Here is a 20,886-nt window from a genome sequence, read left to right as displayed (position 1 = left end):
GCCACAAACTTGGGGCAGCAGCAAATAGAGGCCCTGAACAAGAGGCAGAACTACCCAGGTGGCATGCAGGGGAGCCTTCCTACCTGCAGATGCCTTCTCCCTTGGCTGGTGGCCTGCCTCCGCCAATTCTGACCTCCCTTGCCTGACGGGCTGGCCTGGCTATTTTCAATGCCACTCCCCATGGGCGGCCCCTAAGTAAGGGCCACTCCCTCCAGAACTCAGGCACCCATAAAACCTGCCTGGCAACCTGTCTCACAGCCTGGGCCAGTCCTGCAGGGACACCAGAGCTTGACCTCCACAGGGTACTGGAGGTGGATGTAATAGTGGGAACAGCCCAACCCACAGGAGTTGACTTCCCAGCTGTGAGGTCAGCTCAAGGCCACTGCAGCTACAAAACTTGGAGGACAGGCTGGCTACAATGTGTAACCCACACAGCAAGCCTGCACTTCCTGAACTGAGCAACCCAACAAAACCTCTTTCTAGGTCAATCTTTTTTTCCAAGACCTATCTATCTTCATTGGAAAGGCAGATGTAGAGGATTCTTCACACACCGGTCCACTCCCCAAATCACTGCAATGCCCAGAGGTGAGCTGACCCAAAGGCAGGAGCCAGGAGCTTCCTCCTGGCTTTCTGTGTGCTTGCAGGGTCCCAATGCTTTGGGCCATCCTCCACTGCCCTCCCAGGACACAAACAGGGACCTGGAGCAGCCAGGACAGGAACTCCCAGTACTTGCAAGGCCAGGGCTCCAGTCACCAGGGATAGTGCAGGGCCCTCTAGGTCAATCTTAAGTGCCAATCCATTAGAGGTCATGAACTGGCTAGTGGCAGTCAGTAAAAAGATGAAGGGCCCAGCACAGTGACCTAGCTGTTAAAGTCCTCGCCTTAAACGCACCAGGATGCCATATGGGTGCTGGTTTGTTTCAGTAGCACTGCTTCCCTTCCAGGTCCCTGCTTGTGGTCTGTGACCCCGCACCCACATGGGAGACATGGAGGAAGTTCTTGGCTCCTGGCTTTGGTTTGGTGTGTCTCTGGCTGTTGTGGTCACTTGGGGAGTGAATCATTGGATAGAGGATTTTCCTCTGTATATCTGACTTCCCAATAAAAATAAATTGGGCCCAGGAGCTAAAGTCCTTGCCTTGAACGCAACAGGATCCCATATAGGCACCAGTTCTAATCCTGGCAGCTCCACTTTCCATCCAGCTCCCTGCTATGGCCTGGGAAAGCAGGTGAGGTCGGCCCAATGCTTTGCACCCATGCAGAAGTGGAGGAAGTTCCTGGCTCCTGGCTTTGGATCGGCACAGCACTGAACTCATTGGACAGAAGATTTTCCTCTCTGTATATCTGACTCTCTAATAAAATTAAACTTATTATAAATAATAGTATAAATAAATCTTTTAAAAAATGCCACCTGCACAGTGACATTGGTTGGAGTCCTGGCTATTCCACCTTATGTCTAGATTTCTGCTGATGTGCCTGGGAGACCCCATCTGCTTGGGCCCTGCAACCATCCTATGGCAGAACTGTTAGTGCCTCACTAGCTTGCTGTGTACACGTGGACAAAGTGAGATCTAACTAACTTTCAAGTTGTGCATCTCTCATCTGTACTACCTGCTGGAATCTTCCAGGCAGCCTCACTGTACTCCAACATAGGAATAAGCAGCATGGTTCTGAATTGGACCCTACAGACCACCAAATGTGCCAGATGCCAGCAACCCCAAGACCATTATGGCCACACCACCACCCTCCACCAAGGATGGACATCCACACAGCCAAGTGGGGGTCACCCCCATAGACAGACACTTTTATTGGGCAGTGCCTGGGAAATCAGCGGTTCGACTTGGCCACACGTTCCAGCTCGTCCTTCTTCTTGATGGCATAGGAATTGGAGGAACCCTACAAAGAGACCAGGTTAGCGCTGCATGCTGGAGGACCCTCCCCAGCCCCAAGTGTGCTCACACACCTTAGCCGCATTGATGAGCTCGTCCGCCAGGCACTCAGCAATGGTTTTGATGTTTCGGAAGGCAGCTTCGCGAGCACCTGTGCACAGCAGCCAGATGGCCTGGAAAGCAAACGTGGCGGGGGTTGGGGAGGGTCAGACTAAGCCAAGAGTTCAGGACACTCCCAATACACCAACATAAAGGAGATAGGTGGCATCCTATCTGACTTCAGATCAGTTACAATGTAGCAACAATGAGGGCACAGACACTGGAGTTAAGTCTGCAGTGGGCACATGTGTATAAATGGAGTAATGACACATATCACCACTGTATGACTTCTCAGAGGTGAGGTAAGCAAAGACTACACTGCTATCTGAGATGCCCACATCCCATATCTGAGTGCGGGCTGGAGTTCTGGCCACTTGGTTTCTTAACACCTCCCTGTTCATGTGTGCAGGAAGCAGAGATAATGACTCAACTACTTCAGTACACACCACCCACATGAGGCCTGGGTAGAATTTCTGCCCACCTGATTAACACGGCGCAGCGGGGACACGTCCACAGCCTGCCGCCTCACAGTTCCAGCTCGCCCGATGCGCGTCGAGTCCTCTCGGGGTCCACTATTGATGATGGCGTTCACCAAGACCTGCAGAGGGTTCTGGGAAGGAAGGCCCTGGTCATTAGCCTGACCCACAGCTATGCACATCCACACAACACAGCAATCCATGAGCTCACAGGCACACCCCAGGACTCAGGGTGTTCCCCGCAGACTGCACCTGGCCCCAGAGCCTACCTCCCCAGTCAGCAGGTGAATGATCTCAAAGGCGTGCTTGACGATGCGCACGGTCATGAGCTTCTTGCCATTGTTGCGGCCGTGCATCATCATGGAGTTGGTGAGGCGCTCCACGATGGGGCACTGGGCTTTGCGGAAGCGCTTGGCAGCATAGCGCCCTGCGCTGTGTGGCAGATACTTGGCATACTTCTCCTTCACTGCAATGTAATCCTGGGGAAGGGGAAAGAAGAGGCCACCGGTCAGGGTCAGGCAGGTTTCAGCCAGTGACCATAGAATTCCAGCCTGCCTCTCAGACCTAAGCCAGTTAACAATTCTCATGACAGGAGAGGGAAACTAAGATTTGAGCCACAACCCCGGTTTCTGAAAACACTGTTGTCAGGCAGGTGCCTCGCCCAATGGTTCAACTGTCAGTTGGGATGCCGGCAACTCATTCAGGACACTTCCCAGCACATTTCTGGCTCCTCTTAGGGCTCTAGCTGCCTATTAACACATACTTGGAGAGATAGCAGTGATGACACCATCCTAACCGTTGTGGGGGACAAACTGGAAGACCAAGGGTCTTCTACAAGCACACTGAAGTTCCATTTCAAAACATACTCAAGGCCATTGTATCACTCTCAGTTTAGAGTACATAAAGTATTTCTACAGGGCCCAGCAATTAAAGTCCTCGCCTTGAACATGCCAGGAGCCCATATGGGCGCTGGTTCTAATCCTGGCAGTTCCACTTCCCATCCACTTCTCGGCTTGTGGCCTGGGAAAGCAGTGAAGGACAGTCCAAAGCCTTGGGACCCTGCTCCCACATGGGAGAACCCAGAAGAGGATCTGGGCTCCTGGCTTCAGATTGGCACAGCACCAGCCACTGCGGTCACTTGGGGAGTGAATCATCGGACAGAAGACATTTCTCTTTGTCTCTCCTCCTCTCTGTATATATCTGACTTTGCAATAAACATTAAATAAATCTTTCAAAAAAAAAAAAAAGTACGTCTACAAATGCATGCATTCCTGCCATCCCACATCTACCCTGGAGAGGCAGCTGCAGATCATCACCCACTGCTATCCCAGAGGTGTGTGGAGGAAGACTCATCAGGAGCCAGAATTTGGGACTGGGATCTGACACAGCATGATACAAACAGGAGGTTAACCTGTGACACCTGACACCGTTTTTTCCTAATTCTTAGTGGACTGAGCATGCACCAGAACAGAAGTGGTCTGGCCCAGATGGGAAAAATCAGAGCAGGTCACACTGCCGAGCACCCACAATTCTCCTCCCAGTGACCAGATCCAGGAACAGTTCTGCTCCTCATGCCACTTCCTGCTCACAAAGACCCTGGAAGGCCCAGCATTTCTGGGAGACAGCTGTTGCGGGCATTCGGGAAACTGCCTGTGGAGCTCAACAAAAACGGTTACCAAGAAACGGTATCTGGGCCACTGCTTGTGACGCCAGCATCACAGATCCACAGATTGGAGATGTCCTAGCTGTTCTGCTCGACACAGCTTTCCGGTAAGCAGTAGATGGTTCACTGGTCCCAACCACAAACTTCAGGTGAACTCTTAGGGAAGAACCCCGGCATGCCCCCAACCTCCAGCCGGGCAGAGCAGAACCCACGTCCCCTCACCTGCAGGGAAATATCATTTATCTGCACGTCGTCAGTGCTCCACTTCCCGAAGAGCTTGATGTCCGGGGTTTCTGCCACCGCAGGTGCAGCTGTCTCCCACTCGGTCATCCTGGGGATGAGAAACGCCCTAAAGGCCAGGCCACCTGCAGCAAGGGCCCAGTCGGCCCGTCCGCACGCGCGGAGCTAGGAGCAGCCGAACACTGCGTGCATCCTCTGCGATCCACTGCTGTCCACCTCCCATCCAGACCCCGTCGGCCGCCCGATACCGCGCCCGCGGACGTGAACGCCAAAGTCCAGAAGGATTACCGGGGGAACGCGCACTTGAGCGCAGCCCGGCACACCTCCCGCGGCCCGCCGAGCCGGAACTGCCCGCCCGGAAGGAAGGTGAGGCTTACGAGGCCCCCCCGGCCCCGTAGCTTCCGTCCCGCGGGCCTCGGACCCCACGGCGACCGCGCAGGAACCACGGGCTCACCTGGGGCTGCAGCCTGCGGCTCGACCGCTCGTTCGCTCGCAACCACGCGCTGCCCTGGTCCGGACAGGAAGAGGCCGCGCGTCGCGGTCCGACGCTTTTAAACGCAACGATAACTTCCGGGTCAACACCAGCGTCGACCGGAGCAACGCGATCACGTTCGTTCACGGACCAATCCGGAACAAATATGTAAAACGCGCCCTTACTGTCAGACAGAACACGCAGATCCTCTGCGCGTGCGCACTCGTAGAAACAACCCCACATACTTACTGGCTAATGGCTCATACTGGCCTGGGCTTGCGGTTTCTGCACAGGCGCAGTAAGTTCTCTGAAGCCGTCACCGCCATTTCTAACAAGGGCAGGCGTGCATCCCGTGTCCTCGTCATGCGCTACCAGTCCGTTTTCTAACTGGGTCGCCAGTCCACTACCCTGTGGTTCTTCGCTGCCGTCACGGCCGCCTCACAGGTTCGCGTGCAGTACGTGTACGAGGTGGCGGAGTAGGGTCGCCGGCCACGTGTGTCTGCCGCTGGGGGTGCTGTTTCCGGGCGCACGCGCGGCTCCCGCTCAGCTTCCTGTTTCCAGTCAGGCTGGGACTCGCATCTACGGGTGATTTACAGCCTCTTTCCTTTCATCCCCCTCCCGGTCCCCTCACCTTCCCCCTGCCTTGCTGGTCGACGACGGGTCCTCCAGAGGAGGGGCCCTGGATTGCGCCGGTGGAGGCCATAATGTGATGCCGGACCTCAGAAGAGGGCTGGCCGGCAGGTGCTCTCACGGACACAGACTAAGAGCTTCCACGAGAGACTTGGGTTCCCGATCCCAGAGCGCTCCTTTCTCTGGAGACCCGGCTCCCAGGGATCACCCATTTCCATCGAGCGGACCTCTCCAGGGACTGGAAATGTCGGTGCAGGCCCTGTGGGGGAGGAAGGCAGGGTGGGGGGCGATAAACCTCACCAAGAAGAATATCGTCTGTTTTTTTTTTTTTTTTTTAAGATTTGTTTATTTTTCTTGGAAAGTCAGATATACAGAGAGAGGAGAGACAGAGATATTCCATCCGCTGGTTAACTGCCCAAGTGGCCACAACAGCTGGAGCTGATCCGAAGCCAGGAGCTTTCTCCGGGTCGCCTACGTGGGTACAGGGTAGGCTTTGGGCCGTCCTCGACTGCTTTCCCAGGCCACAAACAGGGAACTGGAAGGGAAGCGGGGCACCCGGGATATGACCCAGCACCTGTATAGGATCCTGGTGCATGCACCATTAGGCTGCCGCGCTGGGCCCAGGCATATCTTTTTAATAGTCCAGCCATGCTGGGAGGCAAATCCTAGAGGGTTACCCCCTGAGCCTGGGCAAGAGGGCAGTGGTAGAAAGCTCACCCAGCCAGTCTTTTCTGGGCTGCAAACCTCAGGGCTGTGCCCCGCAGGGACCTGTGGATGGTCTTGCCCACTTAGAACTCCTTCCTCAGTGACACTGGTGGTCAGCCTATGGCCCCTTCACAGCCTGTGTGTGGAGTGGCTACTAGCCTATACACACGAGCAGATCTGGGACTTGGAGCAGCCCTGATGGACTTTCCAGAGGCAGCAACCAGCCAGCACACACCTTTGCTCCCTGCTGTGCTGTTTAAGGCAGCATCCTGCAGAGCCAGACCCCAGGCATACCTGGGGCATCTCCAGCCACTTGAAACTTGACCCGGGCCCTGGGGCAGGTGCTGAATTGGCTAAATCCTCACTTGCAAACACTGGGATCACATCGGTGCCAGTTCGTGTCCCAGTTGCTCCACTTCACATCTAGCTCTCTGCCTGTGGCCTGGGAAAATAGTGAACAATGGCCCAACACCTCCACTGCATCCACATGAGAGACCCAGAAGATGCTTTTGGCTCCTGGCTTCAGATTGGCTCAGCTGTGGTCATTGTGGCCATTTGGGGAGTGAATCAGCAGATGGAAGAATTTTCTGCCTCTGCTTCTCTCTGAATCTGATCTGCCATTTCCAAAAAAGAAAAAAAAAAGGGAAACTTGACCCAGAAAAAAGAGGTTGTCTGTCTGGACCCTAGAGCTGGGTCTGTCCCCAGTTCCCCATCCCATGCTCTTAGCAGGTGTACAGCAGCTGAGCCCCCCACCTCCACCCTATTCCAGGGCTATTTCAATTTGCAGGCAGCTGAGGGTCTCCCCACAGTGCTCCTCCTTGATTACCCCAAAAGGACACAGGTCCTGAAGCTGGCTTCAGCCAAGGAATAAGCCTGCCACTGTCTGAGGAGCAGAGTTAGCAGCCTCTCCTGCCCTAGTACTGACCAACATGTCAGACTGAGCACACAGGCATGGGGTAGCGTGGCCAAGATACCTGTTAATGGAAAGAGAATTCTAGACCTCAGGACAGGTACCTGGGCTAGCCCAGGCTTAGCACCTTTCAGGTTCTCAATTTGGTCACTATCAGGGAAGGCCATGTGTTCATCAGAGTGAGTCTGTGGCCCTGGGGACAATGTGACAGAATGTGCAAGGCTAGAATAGTATGTTGGAGACAAGGAACTGGCCTAGAGTTGGGGATCCTAGAACCTGTCCAAAAAATTATTTTAAAAGTAGAACTAGAGGGGGAGAAGTAAACCATTTACTACTTTACATCCCAAATGCCCACAAAAGCCAGGTTTGAGCCAAGCAGAAGCCAGGAGCCTGGAACTCCATCTGCATCTCCCGCATAGGTGGCTGGAGCTCCAGAACTGGTGCCACCTTCTGCTGCTTCCTAGGCACATCAGCAAGAAGCTGGGTCTGAAGTAGAACAGCCAGGGATTGGTCCCTGCGCCATGGCCTAGCAGCTAACGTCCTCGCCTTGCTCGTGCCAGGATCCCATATGGGTGCTGCTTCTGATCCTAGCAGCTCCACTTCCCATCCAGCTCCCCGCTTGTGGCCTGGGAAAACAATGATGGATGGCCCAAAGCCTTGGGACCCTGTACCCACGGGGGAAACCTGGAGGAGGCTCCTGGCTCCTGGCTTTGGATTGGCACAGCACCGGCCGTTGTGGTCACCTGTGGAGTGAATCATGGGATGGAAGATCTTCCTCTCTGTCTCTCCTCCTCTCTATGTATCTGACTTTGCAATAATAGTAATAATAAAAGAACAGCCAGGGATTGAACTGATACTTACATGGGATGCTGGTGTTACAGGCAGCAGCGCCACCTGCTGTAAGGGGCCCTGCCTCCCCCTCGCCCTTAGGTTATTTATTTGAAAGCCTGCTTCACAGGCAGAGACAAGAGAGACAGTGAGTATCTCTTCATCTGCCAGTTCACTCCCCAAATGGCCACACATTATCTAGGGATGGACAAGTAAAATCAAGACTTGGAGCTACAGGCAGGTCTACCATGTGGGTGTCAGGGGCCCCAGCATTCAGGCCATCCTGCACTGCTTTGCCAGGCACATTAGCAGGAAACCAGATAAGAAATGGTGACCTGGTGTTGCATCCAACATTGTGTGTGCCGCACATGGGCTCCTGGAACCTGGCAGGTGGAGTAGAGGTAGAGTGGGAAGCTTCTGGGACTTGAATTTAGGGTAAAACCAGAATACATGTTGGAGACACATTTATCCTTACTAGGTGAAGGGGAAAACTGGAGCCAGACAGATTTATGGGAGGTCAGGACAGAAATTTAGGAACTTGGGAGTGGAGGTGAGACTAAGGGGCTATAAGAGGGAGGGGTATGAAAGGCAGTGACTTGGGGTGCTCCTGTCCCGAAAACCTGAACCCTGGGATTCGGCCCTGGTCAGGCACTAGGCCTCAGGAATCTGGCTTCCCCCTTTGATGCATAAATGGGCTGGATACTGGCCTTTCCCAGCTTGGTGTGATGACTAAATGAATTCTCCCACTATTTTTTAAATCATAAAGAGAAAAGATGTCATGCAGTTCATAGATTCAGTTCTGAGACCAAAATGACATTTCCCTATCCCTCCCAAATGAAATCCCTTCATGTAGCAATTTATTTGGAAGCCAGGAACACCTGGGCTTATATCTAACCTTGGAACAACAAGCGGCAGACCAAATTCCCCAGTGCAATTTCTCCTTTATGTTTCTAGTTAAAAATAACAGAAGAATAAGGTGGCTAGAAAGAAAGGCACCCAACAACATCTGTGTGAGTTGGATAGTGGAGCTGGTTAGACGGAACTAGGTTTTAATATCCATTGACGTGTGAGAGCCGAATGGGATGTGGGACAGACTGGACTAGTCTGTTGCACATACTGGCAAACCAGGATAGGGGACGGGCCTGGTGGGGGTTATTGTGGGTTGCTGTGACAAGGCTGCAGCTCCCACTGGTTTATGTGAGGGCTGAGTGTGTGCTGGGCAGAATCAGGCTGGAATGCAACAGCCATTGGTTCCAGTGTAAGATGGAGCTGAAAACAGAACCAACCCAGCAATCGCAACCACCAGCTGATCGGGGTGATGGACTGTGCTGGACCCTGTACTTGCTAGTACATACAAGAATCTAGATTGGGAATACCTCAGACAAAGTTCCTTTTGAGATCTCTCCAATCGAACTGCTGGACTCAAAACCCTAACCATGAAAGGGCAGAGGACAGAACAAGTCAACCAACCACCTCAGCCATATGTTGGTAGTGAAAAACTGGGCAAATGGAGACTCTATGATGGACTATGTCAATCCGTGGATTCTTCAACAACCTCTTCATTTTCGGAATGGCGAGATTGGCAGCAATTCATGACTGTTAAACTATCAAAACCACTTGAGCAGGACCCTGGGAGCATACCCTACATTAGGGACCTCGGGTGGGTGGGAGACTAGATGGGGCTTCTCCTTTAATATTCCCCTTTACCCCAGATACATGTAGGAAACAATATGGAAATAATAGTCTTACCCACTTTTCTGTAGCCCTTGAACCTTTTTAACTATGTAACGATTATTAAAACTATAATAAAACCAAGACTCCGTGTTAATGTCTTCTCCCTATTCTAAGAGTTGGCTTCATATAAGATAAGGATTAATAAAAGCTTTATATGACATTCAGGTTTTTTCAGGGTATAAAAGACTATGTATTTTTTTTCAATATGGATGCATCTTTTTTATTGCAAAGTCAGATATACAGAGAGGAGAGACAGAGAGGAAGATCTTCTGTCTAATGATTCACTCCACAAGTGATCACAACAGACAGAGCTGCGCCAATCCAAAGCCAGGAGCCAGGAGCTCTTCCAGGTCTCCCATGTGGGTACAGGGTTGCAAGGCTTTGGGCCATCCTTGACTGCTTTCCCAAGCCAAAAGCAGGGAGCTGGATGGGAAGTGGGGCTGCCAAGATTAGAACCGGCACCCATATGGGATCCTGGTGCGTTCAAGGTGAGGACGTTAGCCACTAGGCCATGGTGCCGGGCCCAGATATTGTGATTATTAAAGTATAGCATAAGAGTTTGCGAAAGTTAGAGAAAGAAATAAAGCTGATATGTGGGAGAAAAGCAGAAGCCTACAGCTTTGTCAGATACTATTATTATTAAAGTGCAGTACAAAAATTTACTAAAGGAGATAAGGAAACTAGCTAAAAGAATGGATAAATTTGGGCACGACATGGTGGCCTAGTATATCTGACAGCCCAAAGCCTTGAGACCCTGCACCCACATGGGAGACCCAAAAGAAGCTCCTGGCTTCGGATTGGCACAGCTCTGTTGTGATCGCTTGTGGAGTGAATCATTGGATGGAAGATCTTCCTCTGTCTCACCTCCTCTCTGTATATCTGACTTTGCAATAAAAAAATAAAATAAATCTGGTCCTGGCGCCGTAAGCAGGGAGCCAGATCGGAAGTAGATTAGCCTGGATTTGAGCTAGCAACCATATGGGATGCTGAGTTTACACAGGTATATGCTTAACTTGAATGTCACTATACTAGCCCCTATTTTTTTGTACTGTTCTTTATTTAAAAGCAGAATTGCAAATATAGGAGTGACAGAGAATCTTTCCTGTGCTGGTTCAGTACTCAAACCAGCAGGGTGGGTGTTCAGCAGGGTGGCAGGCTTTTTCCCATTGCTGGCACCTGAACCTTACCTCTTTGCCATCTCCTGCTGGGTTAGGTGGAAGAAGGTGTCAGCAACAATGACACTGTATTTTTGCTTTCATTCTCCATCCCTCCCAACCCTTTTATCATTGAAGAATTTGAAAAAAAAATGTAAATAATTTTTAATATATTTTAAAAATTTTATTTTTGATGATGTTTACATAGTTGATTATGGTGGGAAGGGTCAAAGGTTAGAGGAACGTGGGTGAAACCATTGCTTCCACATTTTAAAGGGAGACAAATGTGAAACCCCCCAAAATGGCTTAACATTTCTACCTTATATTGACATTTATATTTAGGGAAAGAAAATGGTTTATAAAAACTTCTACCTCATATTGGCACTCGTATTTAGGGAAAGGAAACAGTTTATAAAGAAAAAGAAGTTTCTTGTTAAGGCCCTCTGTAGAAAGGCTGAGTAGACCTGATCCCTTTCACTGCCCTTTAACAAAAGAACAAAAAGCGATTGAATCAGTATTAGGTAATGGTGATAGTAATTACTGCACGATTAATTATAAGATTTAATAAAGAATCTGTGATATATGCCTTTATAAATTCCTTTCATTTATGAGCTTTTAATTCTGTACTCCTGATATTTTAAGTAATATTAGTTTATGTTTAGTGAAAATTGATTTTGGATATAAGTAAACCACTTGTCACTATGTAGCTGCATGTACTGCCAACCATGGAGTTCCTGGCTTCAGCCAGGTCAGTGCAGGTTTGAATGAGTAATAGCTTGCTGAAAATATTTTCTCTGAAATAAAACAATAATAATGATTTTTAGGATTGATTTTGTAATTATTTTCTAATGAAGTAAAAAGAAACAATTTGATGTTGTGCAAAAGCTTGTGATGATTTGTGTGCAAATAAAGAAGGCAACTTTTCTGAGTTGTCCATTATGAGCATCATGCCATAGTGGTTCATGTCTCTCCTTCTTATCTTCTCGCCGATCCACACATCCTTTGCAAGCTCTCAAATCAGCTGGAGCTGGTCTCTGGTAATTTTCGTTGTTGGATCTGCCAGCAGGTGATATGAACTGGCTCATCCTGGCTCATGCCAGACCTGAGCATATATATGCTGGTGGGTACTGTAACCTGGCCTGGTCTGAGCTGCTAAAGAACATGCTATTCCTTGCCTTGGTTCTTGGACTTGCATTCATGGACTGCATACCTATAGAGGAGTTCCCGAAGCTCTTCCATCAGAACCTCTCCAAATGCCAGATCTCATACACACTGGGGTGTTGTGGGCTAAGGAGTTAATTAATGCTTGTTAAGCTGAGCAGTAACAGCAAATGGGCTTGCAGCTAAAAGCACCTGGACTAATCCGACTCTTTGGCAACCTGTTGTTTGGCTAAAGGGCTTGGGGGAAAGAGTATAAAAGGAGTAATAAAGGGAGGCTTCAGAGAGACTTCTACCATCCACACTCATTCCAGTTTTTACTGTTTGGTGCTAAGCCTAGCCACCAGGTACACACATGGAAAGAGCTCATGCATGGCTCAGCAGGGACAGAGACCTAACCTAGCTCATCCTACACCCACCCTGGGCTTCACAAGCACCAGTGGGTGCTGGAGTCTAACCAGTCTGGTACATCCAAGATCCAGTCCACACCTGTGCCAAGAGACACTGCAGCCATGTCCAGATCATATTGCAGCCCAAAGCCTGGTCTCACGTTCACCAGTGGGAACCACAACCCAGCCAGGCTGTCTCCTTAGCTCCCCAATCAGGCCTGCTCCCAGCCACAGATCTTGCATGTGCAAGTGGTTCTTTGATCCAGTTTGGCATAGTGCCTCAACTGTCTTTTTTTTTTTAAGCGTTACTTATTTTTATTGGAAAATCAGATATACAGAGAGGAGGAGAGACAGAGAGGAAGATCTTCCATCCAATGATTCACTCCCCAAGTGAACCGCAACGGCTGGTGTTGCGCTGATCCGAAGCTGGGAGCCAGGAACCTCCTCCAGGTCTCCCATGTAGGTGCAGGGTCTCAAGGCTTTGGGCTGTCCTTGACTGCTTTCCCAGGCCACAGCAGGGAGCTGGATGGAAAGCAGGGCTGCCGGGACTGGAACCCATATGCGCCCATATGGGATCCTGGGGCATTCAAGGTGGGGACTTTAGCTGCTAGGCCATGGTGCCGGGCCTCAACTGTCTTGGCCTTTGCCTTCAATTGCTGCAACCTGGCCTGACCTGGTCCACACCCAGTCCCAATTCTTGCTGCTGGGTGCTACAACCTGGCCCTTCGTAGTCTACTCCCATCCTTGGCTCATGCAAACCGGTAGGTGTGATAGCCTAGCTCTGCACGACCTGCACTCCAGCCTGGTTCCTGTACTTACTGGTGGGCTAAGGTTTGCCTGGCCGTGCCCAGTCTGCCCCCTTTCAAACCCAACCCATGGGGAATCAAGATGTCAGAATAGGATAAGGACATGTTTAAACAGAGAAACATTAGCCAATGTGAAGCAGAGAGGGTACATTCCAGGAAATAGGAACACAGAACCACAGCAGAGGGGCATCTGGAGACTGACAGACATAGGAAATCAGCGGACACAATGGTGTGGTGTTGCAGTGACTGATACCCCAGCAGCATTCAGCAACCATGACCTGAACTACACCAGCAGCCAGAACTCCACCAGCAACAAGGTGGGAAGAGGAGTTCACCTGGAGCTTAGGAGCTGAACTTAGCCAAAGAACTGCCCTTCCAGCTGGTTTGTTTGATTTGACCAGGAGCAGAGACAGAGTGGCAGGCCCAGATGGGTGGTGCATGAACAGCGTGGATTTTAGTCCATCTTCTAGAGCTGAATCAGGCACCATTTTTTTAAAATTATTTTTTTAATAATCTTACTTAGTTGATTAGGGAACAAAGGGTCAAGGGCTACAGGGTGAAAGTGGGTAATACCATTGTTTCCACACCAATATCATTTTTCCCTGTATCTGGGGTCAGAGAAAAAAACAAAGGGAAAAGCCCCAACCAACCTCCCACCCATCCCAGATCCCCAACGGGAGGCGAGGCACCATTTTGTGTAGGGAGGCAAAGGCTATAGACAGTACTGCGCATGCACAGAGCTGGGAGTAAACTCATTTCTGCTTCAGTGAACTGCAACAGCATGGCAATCTACAGCTTCCGCCCAAGATAGATCTGGGTAGCCCTTAGACCTAAGAGATCAAGAACTCTAGTAGTGGCACATCAGGTGCCATTTTGTACAGTGTGGAAAAAATATTTTTAAAAGATTTAGTTTTTATTTTTATTGCAAAGTAAGATATGCAGAGAGGAGAGGAGACAGAGCAGCAGCTGAGGCTGTGCCAGGCTGAGGCTGGGAGTCAGAAGCTCAAGCTGGAACCTCTGCCTCATGGGCAGCAGGGACCCCAGCACTCAGAGTGTCGCTTGCTTCTTCTCAGGGTGTGCATGAGCAGAAAGCTGGAACCAGAGGCAGAGCCAGGAGTTGAACCCAGACACTCTGACAGTTAAGTCCTCGGTGTCGTCTTAGCTATAGCAACAGGCACCTGCTCCCAGGCATGATGTCCCTGAGTCACAAGTGAGCCATGATGACTGACAGGCCGGGGTCAGCCTCAACACTGCTTCCTCAGTGCTACCCAGAGGCCCGCCCGGGTTGCTGGAGGCCCAGATGGAGATGGGACTCACCTGCAGCCACACCTGCTCTCTCCATTGTCACAGGCATTCGCCATCTTCCTCCCCACTTGAGAAGGCACAGATGGAATGGTGTCCCTGGAGCAGTGGTCCCTGCATGTGACTCCAGAGGAAGACCATGGTCTCTGGATCACGTGGAAGATGGACATGAGGGGCTGCTCAGAGGGTACTGTCTGGAGGGTGGGGCACCTGAGCGAGGCTCTTGAGATGGGGAAGGTCCACTGGCAGCATCCACCCAGGAAGCAAGCTGGTGCTGTAGTGTGCTGGGGTCCATGCAGTGGGTGCGAATAATGCAAAGGTGTGAAGAGAACAGCTCCTCTGCTTGGCAGGGCCCGGGGGAGCTTCCAGCTGTTTGGCAGGGCCTGGCAGATTTCTCTATGACCACCTTGACACAGTTTCAGCCCTTTTCACATGGACACTCAACCACCCCACTAAGAATTTTGTAATCTATTGAGGCATTGTTTGCCCCTGTGAGATGGCTTTTGCAACCAACATGAGCTTGAGAGTTAATGTTATTGATAATGTCTTGGTGAGTGGGCCTTTAACTGCGCACAGGAGTACAATTAAGCCCATACTATTTCTAGACACCTTATTGTGTGCCTACCCACTGCCATGAAATCTGGCTCAGACATTTAGCATGCTTTCTGGGAAATGGCTTGATAAGAATTTTTTTTTCCCCATGCCCGCCCTCGGCTTGATAAGAATTTTACAAACTAATGGCAGTGAGAGTATGGGCTGAAACTGCCATGACAAAAAATATAGCTACTGGGATCCTAAAGGCTATCCTGTTACTGGAACCCTAAAGACTGAGCTTGCAGGCCTAATGGCCAACTAATGTCAATGACTCCAGTCCCCATAAACCAAGGCCCCAGACCTTTTAACCCATACATAATTCAAGGTAGAGGTCTGGTTGTCACAGGAGGTGGCAAGGTGAGAGCCCAGACCTGAGGAGAGCAGGTGGGGAGCGGCAAGCCAAAATAAACAAGGAATGTGTAATCCTCCCTCATTCATCTCTCAAGAAGTTGTAAATTGTGCCCTCCCTGAAGCTATGTCAAACTGCCCCTAAAGGAAACTGTGTAATTGTACTGCTTGGGGCCCATGGATGCAACACCATGACGTAAAAGGTCTGTGCCAGAGCTTGTGACTGTTTCTATATAAATAAAGCGGACAGCTTTCTTGCATGGTCCACAATGATTTTGGAATTGTAGTGGTCCGTCTCTCTTCTTCTTTCTATGCCTATTTCACGCACCCTTCTCGAGCTCCGAACTCAGCTGGAGCTGGACTCCGGCAGTGGTGCCCAGTGTGGGAAGACATTCCCACGTCCTACCCACACTCCACCCACTGTACCTTAATAGTGTCTCCTCTGGAAGAGGTCTCAGAAAACAAGGAGGCTGCTGGATGACTCAGAGAGTCCCAGCTTGCAGGCTCCAAACTGGTGTATGCCTGAACCTAGGGGCAGCAGGGCCCATGCCATGGGCTGGAGTGGGAGACCTGAGACAAATGTACTGGGGTGGACCTGATTTCAGGTCCTTGGATGTCACCTAGTCAGTGTTGGGGAAGTGGGGATCACAGCTCCCAGGTATTATGAGTCTGCCAGTAGTGTGAGAACCAGCATAGAAAGTAAGCACAGGGCACCCACCTTGGTGCCACAGGGTAATGTGTTGTGGCCAGGAGAAGGTGCTGTGTTGGACCTCAGGAGGGCCCTGGCCCAGCAGGTCCCGAAGGAGGGAGGGAGGGGAGCCTGCAGTGTCCCCTCCTCAGAAAAGATCCCAGTGCTCCTGTGAGGCTAGTTTATGGTCATTTTAGCTTATTGGTCTCTACTACTATTGACAGTCCTTACTGCTTACCTCCTGTGATGCCCTTTGTCCCCACCCGGGCAGCCCCACCCCCGCTTTCTGGGAAAAGGTATGCGGTGTGGGCTTCCTGCCACCCCAGTCGTGCACCCCAGGCACTCTCGGGCAGCTGGGTGCAAGGTGCCAGCAATGGGTGCATGGGTAGCCCTCCTGCTGCTCTGGGGTGAGGTACCTGGGGCCTGGGGTCCCCCAGGTGAGAGGAGTGGGAATGGGGGCTTCACAAGCCTTGTCCCCGCAGGTCTCTCCTGGTGTCCAGAGAATGAAGCTGCCACTTGTGAGTATGGGGCTGGGGTCAGGGGAAGGCGGGCACTGCCCACAGGTAAGCCACTGTCCCCCAGCTCTGCTCTGACCTCAGCCCTCCTGCAGTTGTGGATCCCAGGCCTCTACTGCTGGCAGAGTCTGTGACGGCGGGACAGTCTGTGTCATTGACATGCAAGGGAATATTGCCGAGCCTCATTTTCCAGCTGTTGAAGGATGGTGTGGCCCAGAGCACTGTGAAGCTTGATGAACCAGCCTTCAAACACCAGTTCCTGCTGGGGGAAGTGACAGATGAATCTCGTGGTCTCTACCGCTGCCGCTCTGGATTGTCTGAAAGTTGGACTGGGTTGAGCAACCTTGTGGAGATAGCAGGGAAAGGTGAGCTGAGGCATTCAGGAGGGGTAGGATAAGGTAATGCCCCACACCGCCATTTTCCTGGACCTCTGGAGAATCCAGGAATGATGGGCTGAAGGTGGGGTAACCCGTCTCCCAGGGAACCTGGGGTGTTTAGGACAGCTGGGGAAGTCTAATGAAGTCCCCTTCTCCCAGATTCTGTGGCATTCTGAGGGACAGGGGGATGATTGTGGGTGCCTCTTTCGCCTAGGGGTCCAGGAATGTTCGGCAGGGTGAGGGGAGAGTTGGGGCTGATGGGTGTTGTCCCCATTCTCTCCAAGCACGAGGTGTTCAGGAGTGGTGGGTTGTGGGTGATGGGCAGATTCTCTAGGTCAACCTGGGGCATTCAGGAGGAATGGGGGTAGGGTTGTGTGTTTTCTCTTCTCTCAGGGAACCTAGGGTGTATAGGAGGAGTGCAGGGAGGATGATGTGGGTTCCTTCTCCAGGCCTCCTGGGGCATTATGGAAGGATGGGAAGAAGGTGATGGGAACACTACTCCAAGGGAATCTGGAATATTGAGGCGCAGTGGGGGAGGTTGGTGCGGCTGCCCTTCTCCCAGGGAACCTGGTCTCTCTGGGCCTCAATTTCTTATCTATCAAGTGGGATGATGTTGGTTCTGCTGCAGAAGATGGTATAAAAGAATGTTGAGTCCCTCAAACTGCTTAGGTAACTCTCACAGGTACTTTGTATCACTCTGCTTTATGTCTGCTCTGTGCTTGTGCCAGCCACCTTCACTCAGCGCCCTCCTTCCTCGCATTTCTGTGAGTGTGCGTGTCTGTGTGTGTGTCCAGGGTCAGCTGGGCCACCCATGTTGGAATTCTGAGTCAAGTGGACTCACTCATTGACCCAGCCCTCTCCCTGCCCCTGCAGGGTACTTGCCTCCTCCTTTGCTGTCGGTGGAACCAGTGTCCTGGCTCATCCCAGGCTTGGAAATGACCCTGCTGTGCCAGGGGACATGGCGAGGTGTGACCTTCTTGCTGAGGCGGGAAGGCGATGACAAGTTTCAGGACATGGCTGAGCCTGATTGGAATGGGAAAGCCACCTTCCCTGTTAGCCAGGCAGGAAACTACAGCTGCAGCTACCGGATACAGGCAGCAGGTGACCTCTCAGAGCCCAGTGAGACTGTGGCCATCGAGGAGCTGGGTGAGTGTCTGACACCCTCCCTCAGAGGTCGCAGGAGGAGGGGCTGCTGGGAGGCAGAGTCTGTTCAGCTCAGCTGCTGCCTCCACTGAGGACCCGCGACAGGGCCAGTCAGGGTAACAGTGGCCACTCAGCTGCCTGGGCCCCAGAGTGCAAAGGAGCTGGAAGGAAGAGAGGGAGGGTGAGGGGAATGGGTGGGAGCTGAGCTGACCCCAGCTCTGGAAGAGGCTGGGGGTGGGAGGAGGTGGGGGCAGGTTTGTAGCAAGTGTCCTTGGCTCCTGGAGACAAGTGACTCTTGTGCCTTGCAGCTGTGCCGCCGCCACCCAAACTGCACCTCAGGGACAAGTCCACTGAGATACTGCGCCCAGGTACTTGCGTGGACTTGGAATGTGTCGCGCCTTTGAGTGGCGTGGAATTCGAACTGCGGGGGAGCAAGAAGAATCTGGACCAATCCATGAGCAGCACCAGTCCGGATCGCATCTTCTTCCACTTGAATGCAGTACCGCGGGAGGAAAGAGGTCCCTACACCTGCAGATACCGGCTGCGGGGCAAGACGCACAGCCCCTGGTCTGCGGACAGCGCGCCTGTGGAGCTGGTGCTCAGCGACGGTGAGCATGGGCCTGGTGCATACGCGGGAGGGGTGCGGCCGCTGGGAGGGAAGCATCGGGGAGGTGCAGAGTTGGGGGCCTGGTCTCCATGTCCCCAGCTGCGAATATGGTGCTGTTGATGCTCACAAAGAATTATTGTGTCAACACACTGGTGTTGGGTCAGCACGTGGCCTCCTCCACAGGGAAGCTGCCTGCTCCGCAGCTGTGGTCTGAGCTTGCCACTCAGAGCCCAGCGCCAGGCATGCTGGTGAGGCTGCAGTGCCTGGGACCCAGGGCCGGGCTGCGCTTCGCCCTGATGCGTGAGGTCGCAGGAAGGAGCTGGGTGCGCGATTTCCAGAGCCCCGCAGACAACGAGGCCCACTTCGAGCTGCCTGCCGTCTCCGTGGCAGACTCGGGCAACTACAGCTGCGTGTACATGGAGCTGGCGCCGCCTTTTGCAGGCTCTGTGGCCAGCAAGCAGTGGGAGCTGCAGGTGGATGGTGAGTGCGTGATGGGGTCGGGATGCTTCTGCTCGCGGGTGAGAGAGGGACCCCTCCTTTCCTTAGGTACTGGTACAGGGCTGTGGTCCTGGTTACTGTCCTCTTCCCCACGTTGTGGCGTCCTGCGTGGAGTGGGGAAGTGGGTGGCCGAGGCTCCTGGGGACACTTCTGACTCGGGCTTCTTTTGGGCCTGATTTTCTCAGTTTCCTGTTTACCGCCATCCTGTAGGGCAACCTCCCTGAGCCTTCCTTCCCCACGTGGGGCTCGGTGCCTCCAGTTTGCTAGTCAGGCTTACCATGGGGTGAAGGTCCCACTGCCAGGCCTCTGGGCAATGCTCCCTGTCCTAGTATGTCCATCCTTCCACTCTCACGGCCACTCTCATGTGCCCTCATGGGCACATGTGGGGCTCCTAGAAAGCTCAGCAGAAGCCTTGGGAGGGCCTACATGAGGGACTGCTGGGTGACCACAGACAGTGGCCACAGGAGAAGCTCACTCAGGGTGCCCAGGAGACTGTCCTCTGGGTCCAAGGGAACGAAGGGCTAGGTCCCCAGACAGCAGCCATTCAGGTGAAAGCCGAGGGGCTGAGGGCATCACCGGTCACGGATCTGCTTTGTCCAGGACCCCCGCCCAGGCCGCAGCTCCGGCCCATGTGGAGCGGGGCAGTGACCCCAGGCCGCGATGCCTTCCTGCGCTGTGAGGGCTCCTTGCCTGGAGTCACTTTTGAGCTGCTGAAGGATGGTGAGGAGGAGGCCTCGACGGTTCTGCACACGGATGGTGCTTCTGCTGAGCTCGTGCTTCCGTACGTGGGGCCCCAGCATGCTGGCAACTACAGCTGCCGCTACCGCTCCAGCGGGGAACTCAGCTTTGTGTCAGAGCTCAGCGATCCTGTGGCGCTTCTGGTGGCTGGTGAGCTGGGTTCCAATCACTGGCCTTTGCTTAGGCTGAGCCTATGCTGGGTGGGGTCCCCTTCACACAGCCCTCCCAGCACCTCCACCAGTGTCCTCACTTGCAGCAGGGGCCCACCCCTGTCCAGGCTGCGTTGGCCTGCTGGGCTAGACAGCGTGGTGCTGGGGGCTGTTGGGGGCAGCTCAGGGACCTCAGGGAGGTCGGCAGTGGTTTCCCTAGGAGGACAGCACTGGAACCCCTTTCCCCCATCATTGCTCTTTAGTCACATTTGTCACATTTGTCTAGGAAGTTGATGCAGCTGTGGACTGAGGATGCTGATGGTGGCCCTGACAAGTGCCAGGAGTGCTGGCCACCCTGTCCTTGTGCTCATTTGGGGACTGGTAGACTGCCCTTATCATTCCTGGGAATTAATAAAAGTGAACAGATTTCAGAACGTGTCTTTGGCTAGTGGCTGCAGAGCAGGCCCCGAGTCCGGAGGGTTTGGGCTCGCAGGGCTGGTGGGAAGTGAGCTGGCATACTGTGTCCTGGCAGTGAATGGGGTTTGCGTTGTTTCCCTGGACCGAGGACATGTGGGACAAGGCCTGGCTTCTGGTGCCGTAGTTGTGTTTTTTTTTTTTTTTTTTGCTTGTTTTGTTTTGTTTCAGTTTTATTGGGAAGGCAGACTCACAGAGAGAAACAGAGAAAGAAACATCTTCCATCTGCTGTTTCACACCTAAAGTGACACAATGGTTAGATCTGAGCTAATCCAAAGCCAGCAGCCAGGAGCTCCTCTGGATC

General features: G+C 52.5%; 2 protein-coding genes across 3 annotated transcripts in view; one reads left to right on the top strand and one right to left on the bottom strand.

Moving 5' to 3' along the window:
* Positions 1-1,773: 1,773 nt before the first annotated feature.
* RPS5 (ribosomal protein S5) overlaps positions 1,774-20,886 on the bottom strand; it is a 154,133-nt gene continuing 135,020 nt past the window's right edge. The window contains exons 1-6 of one of the 2 annotated variants that reach the window (XM_004596915.3): positions 4,818-4,971; positions 4,346-4,454; positions 2,730-2,939; positions 2,466-2,594; positions 1,960-2,058; positions 1,774-1,892 (exon numbers count right to left, since the gene is read on the bottom strand). In XM_004596915.3, coding sequence (XP_004596972.1) covers positions 1,824-1,892; positions 1,960-2,058; positions 2,466-2,594; positions 2,730-2,939; positions 4,346-4,453 — 615 coding nt within the window. In that variant the 5' untranslated portion in view covers position 4,454; positions 4,818-4,971 and the 3' untranslated portion in view covers positions 1,774-1,823. Of the gene's footprint in view, positions 1,893-1,959; positions 2,059-2,465; positions 2,595-2,729; positions 2,940-4,345; positions 4,473-4,817; positions 4,972-20,886 lie in introns of those variants that run through there. The other variant, XM_058674938.1, reaches the window with a different exon arrangement.
* On the top strand, positions 4,461-20,513 carry A1BG (alpha-1-B glycoprotein). The gene is made up of 11 exons (XM_058673984.1): positions 4,461-4,478; positions 4,591-4,729; positions 4,885-5,046; positions 5,172-5,279; positions 16,564-16,599; positions 16,692-16,961; positions 17,847-18,119; positions 18,425-18,724; positions 18,907-19,203; positions 19,822-20,109; positions 20,395-20,513. The coding sequence occupies exons 1-11, from the start codon at positions 4,461-4,463 to the stop codon at positions 20,400-20,402; spliced, it is 1,899 nt and encodes a 632-aa protein (XP_058529967.1). The 3' UTR covers positions 20,403-20,513.

This window comes from Ochotona princeps, chromosome 16 (assembly GCF_030435755.1).
Source record: "Ochotona princeps isolate mOchPri1 chromosome 16, mOchPri1.hap1, whole genome shotgun sequence".
Lineage (NCBI taxonomy): Eukaryota > Metazoa > Chordata > Mammalia > Lagomorpha > Ochotonidae > Ochotona > Ochotona princeps.
The sequence above is the reverse complement of the archived record's forward strand: the minus strand, read 5'-3'. Positions and strand labels throughout refer to the sequence as shown.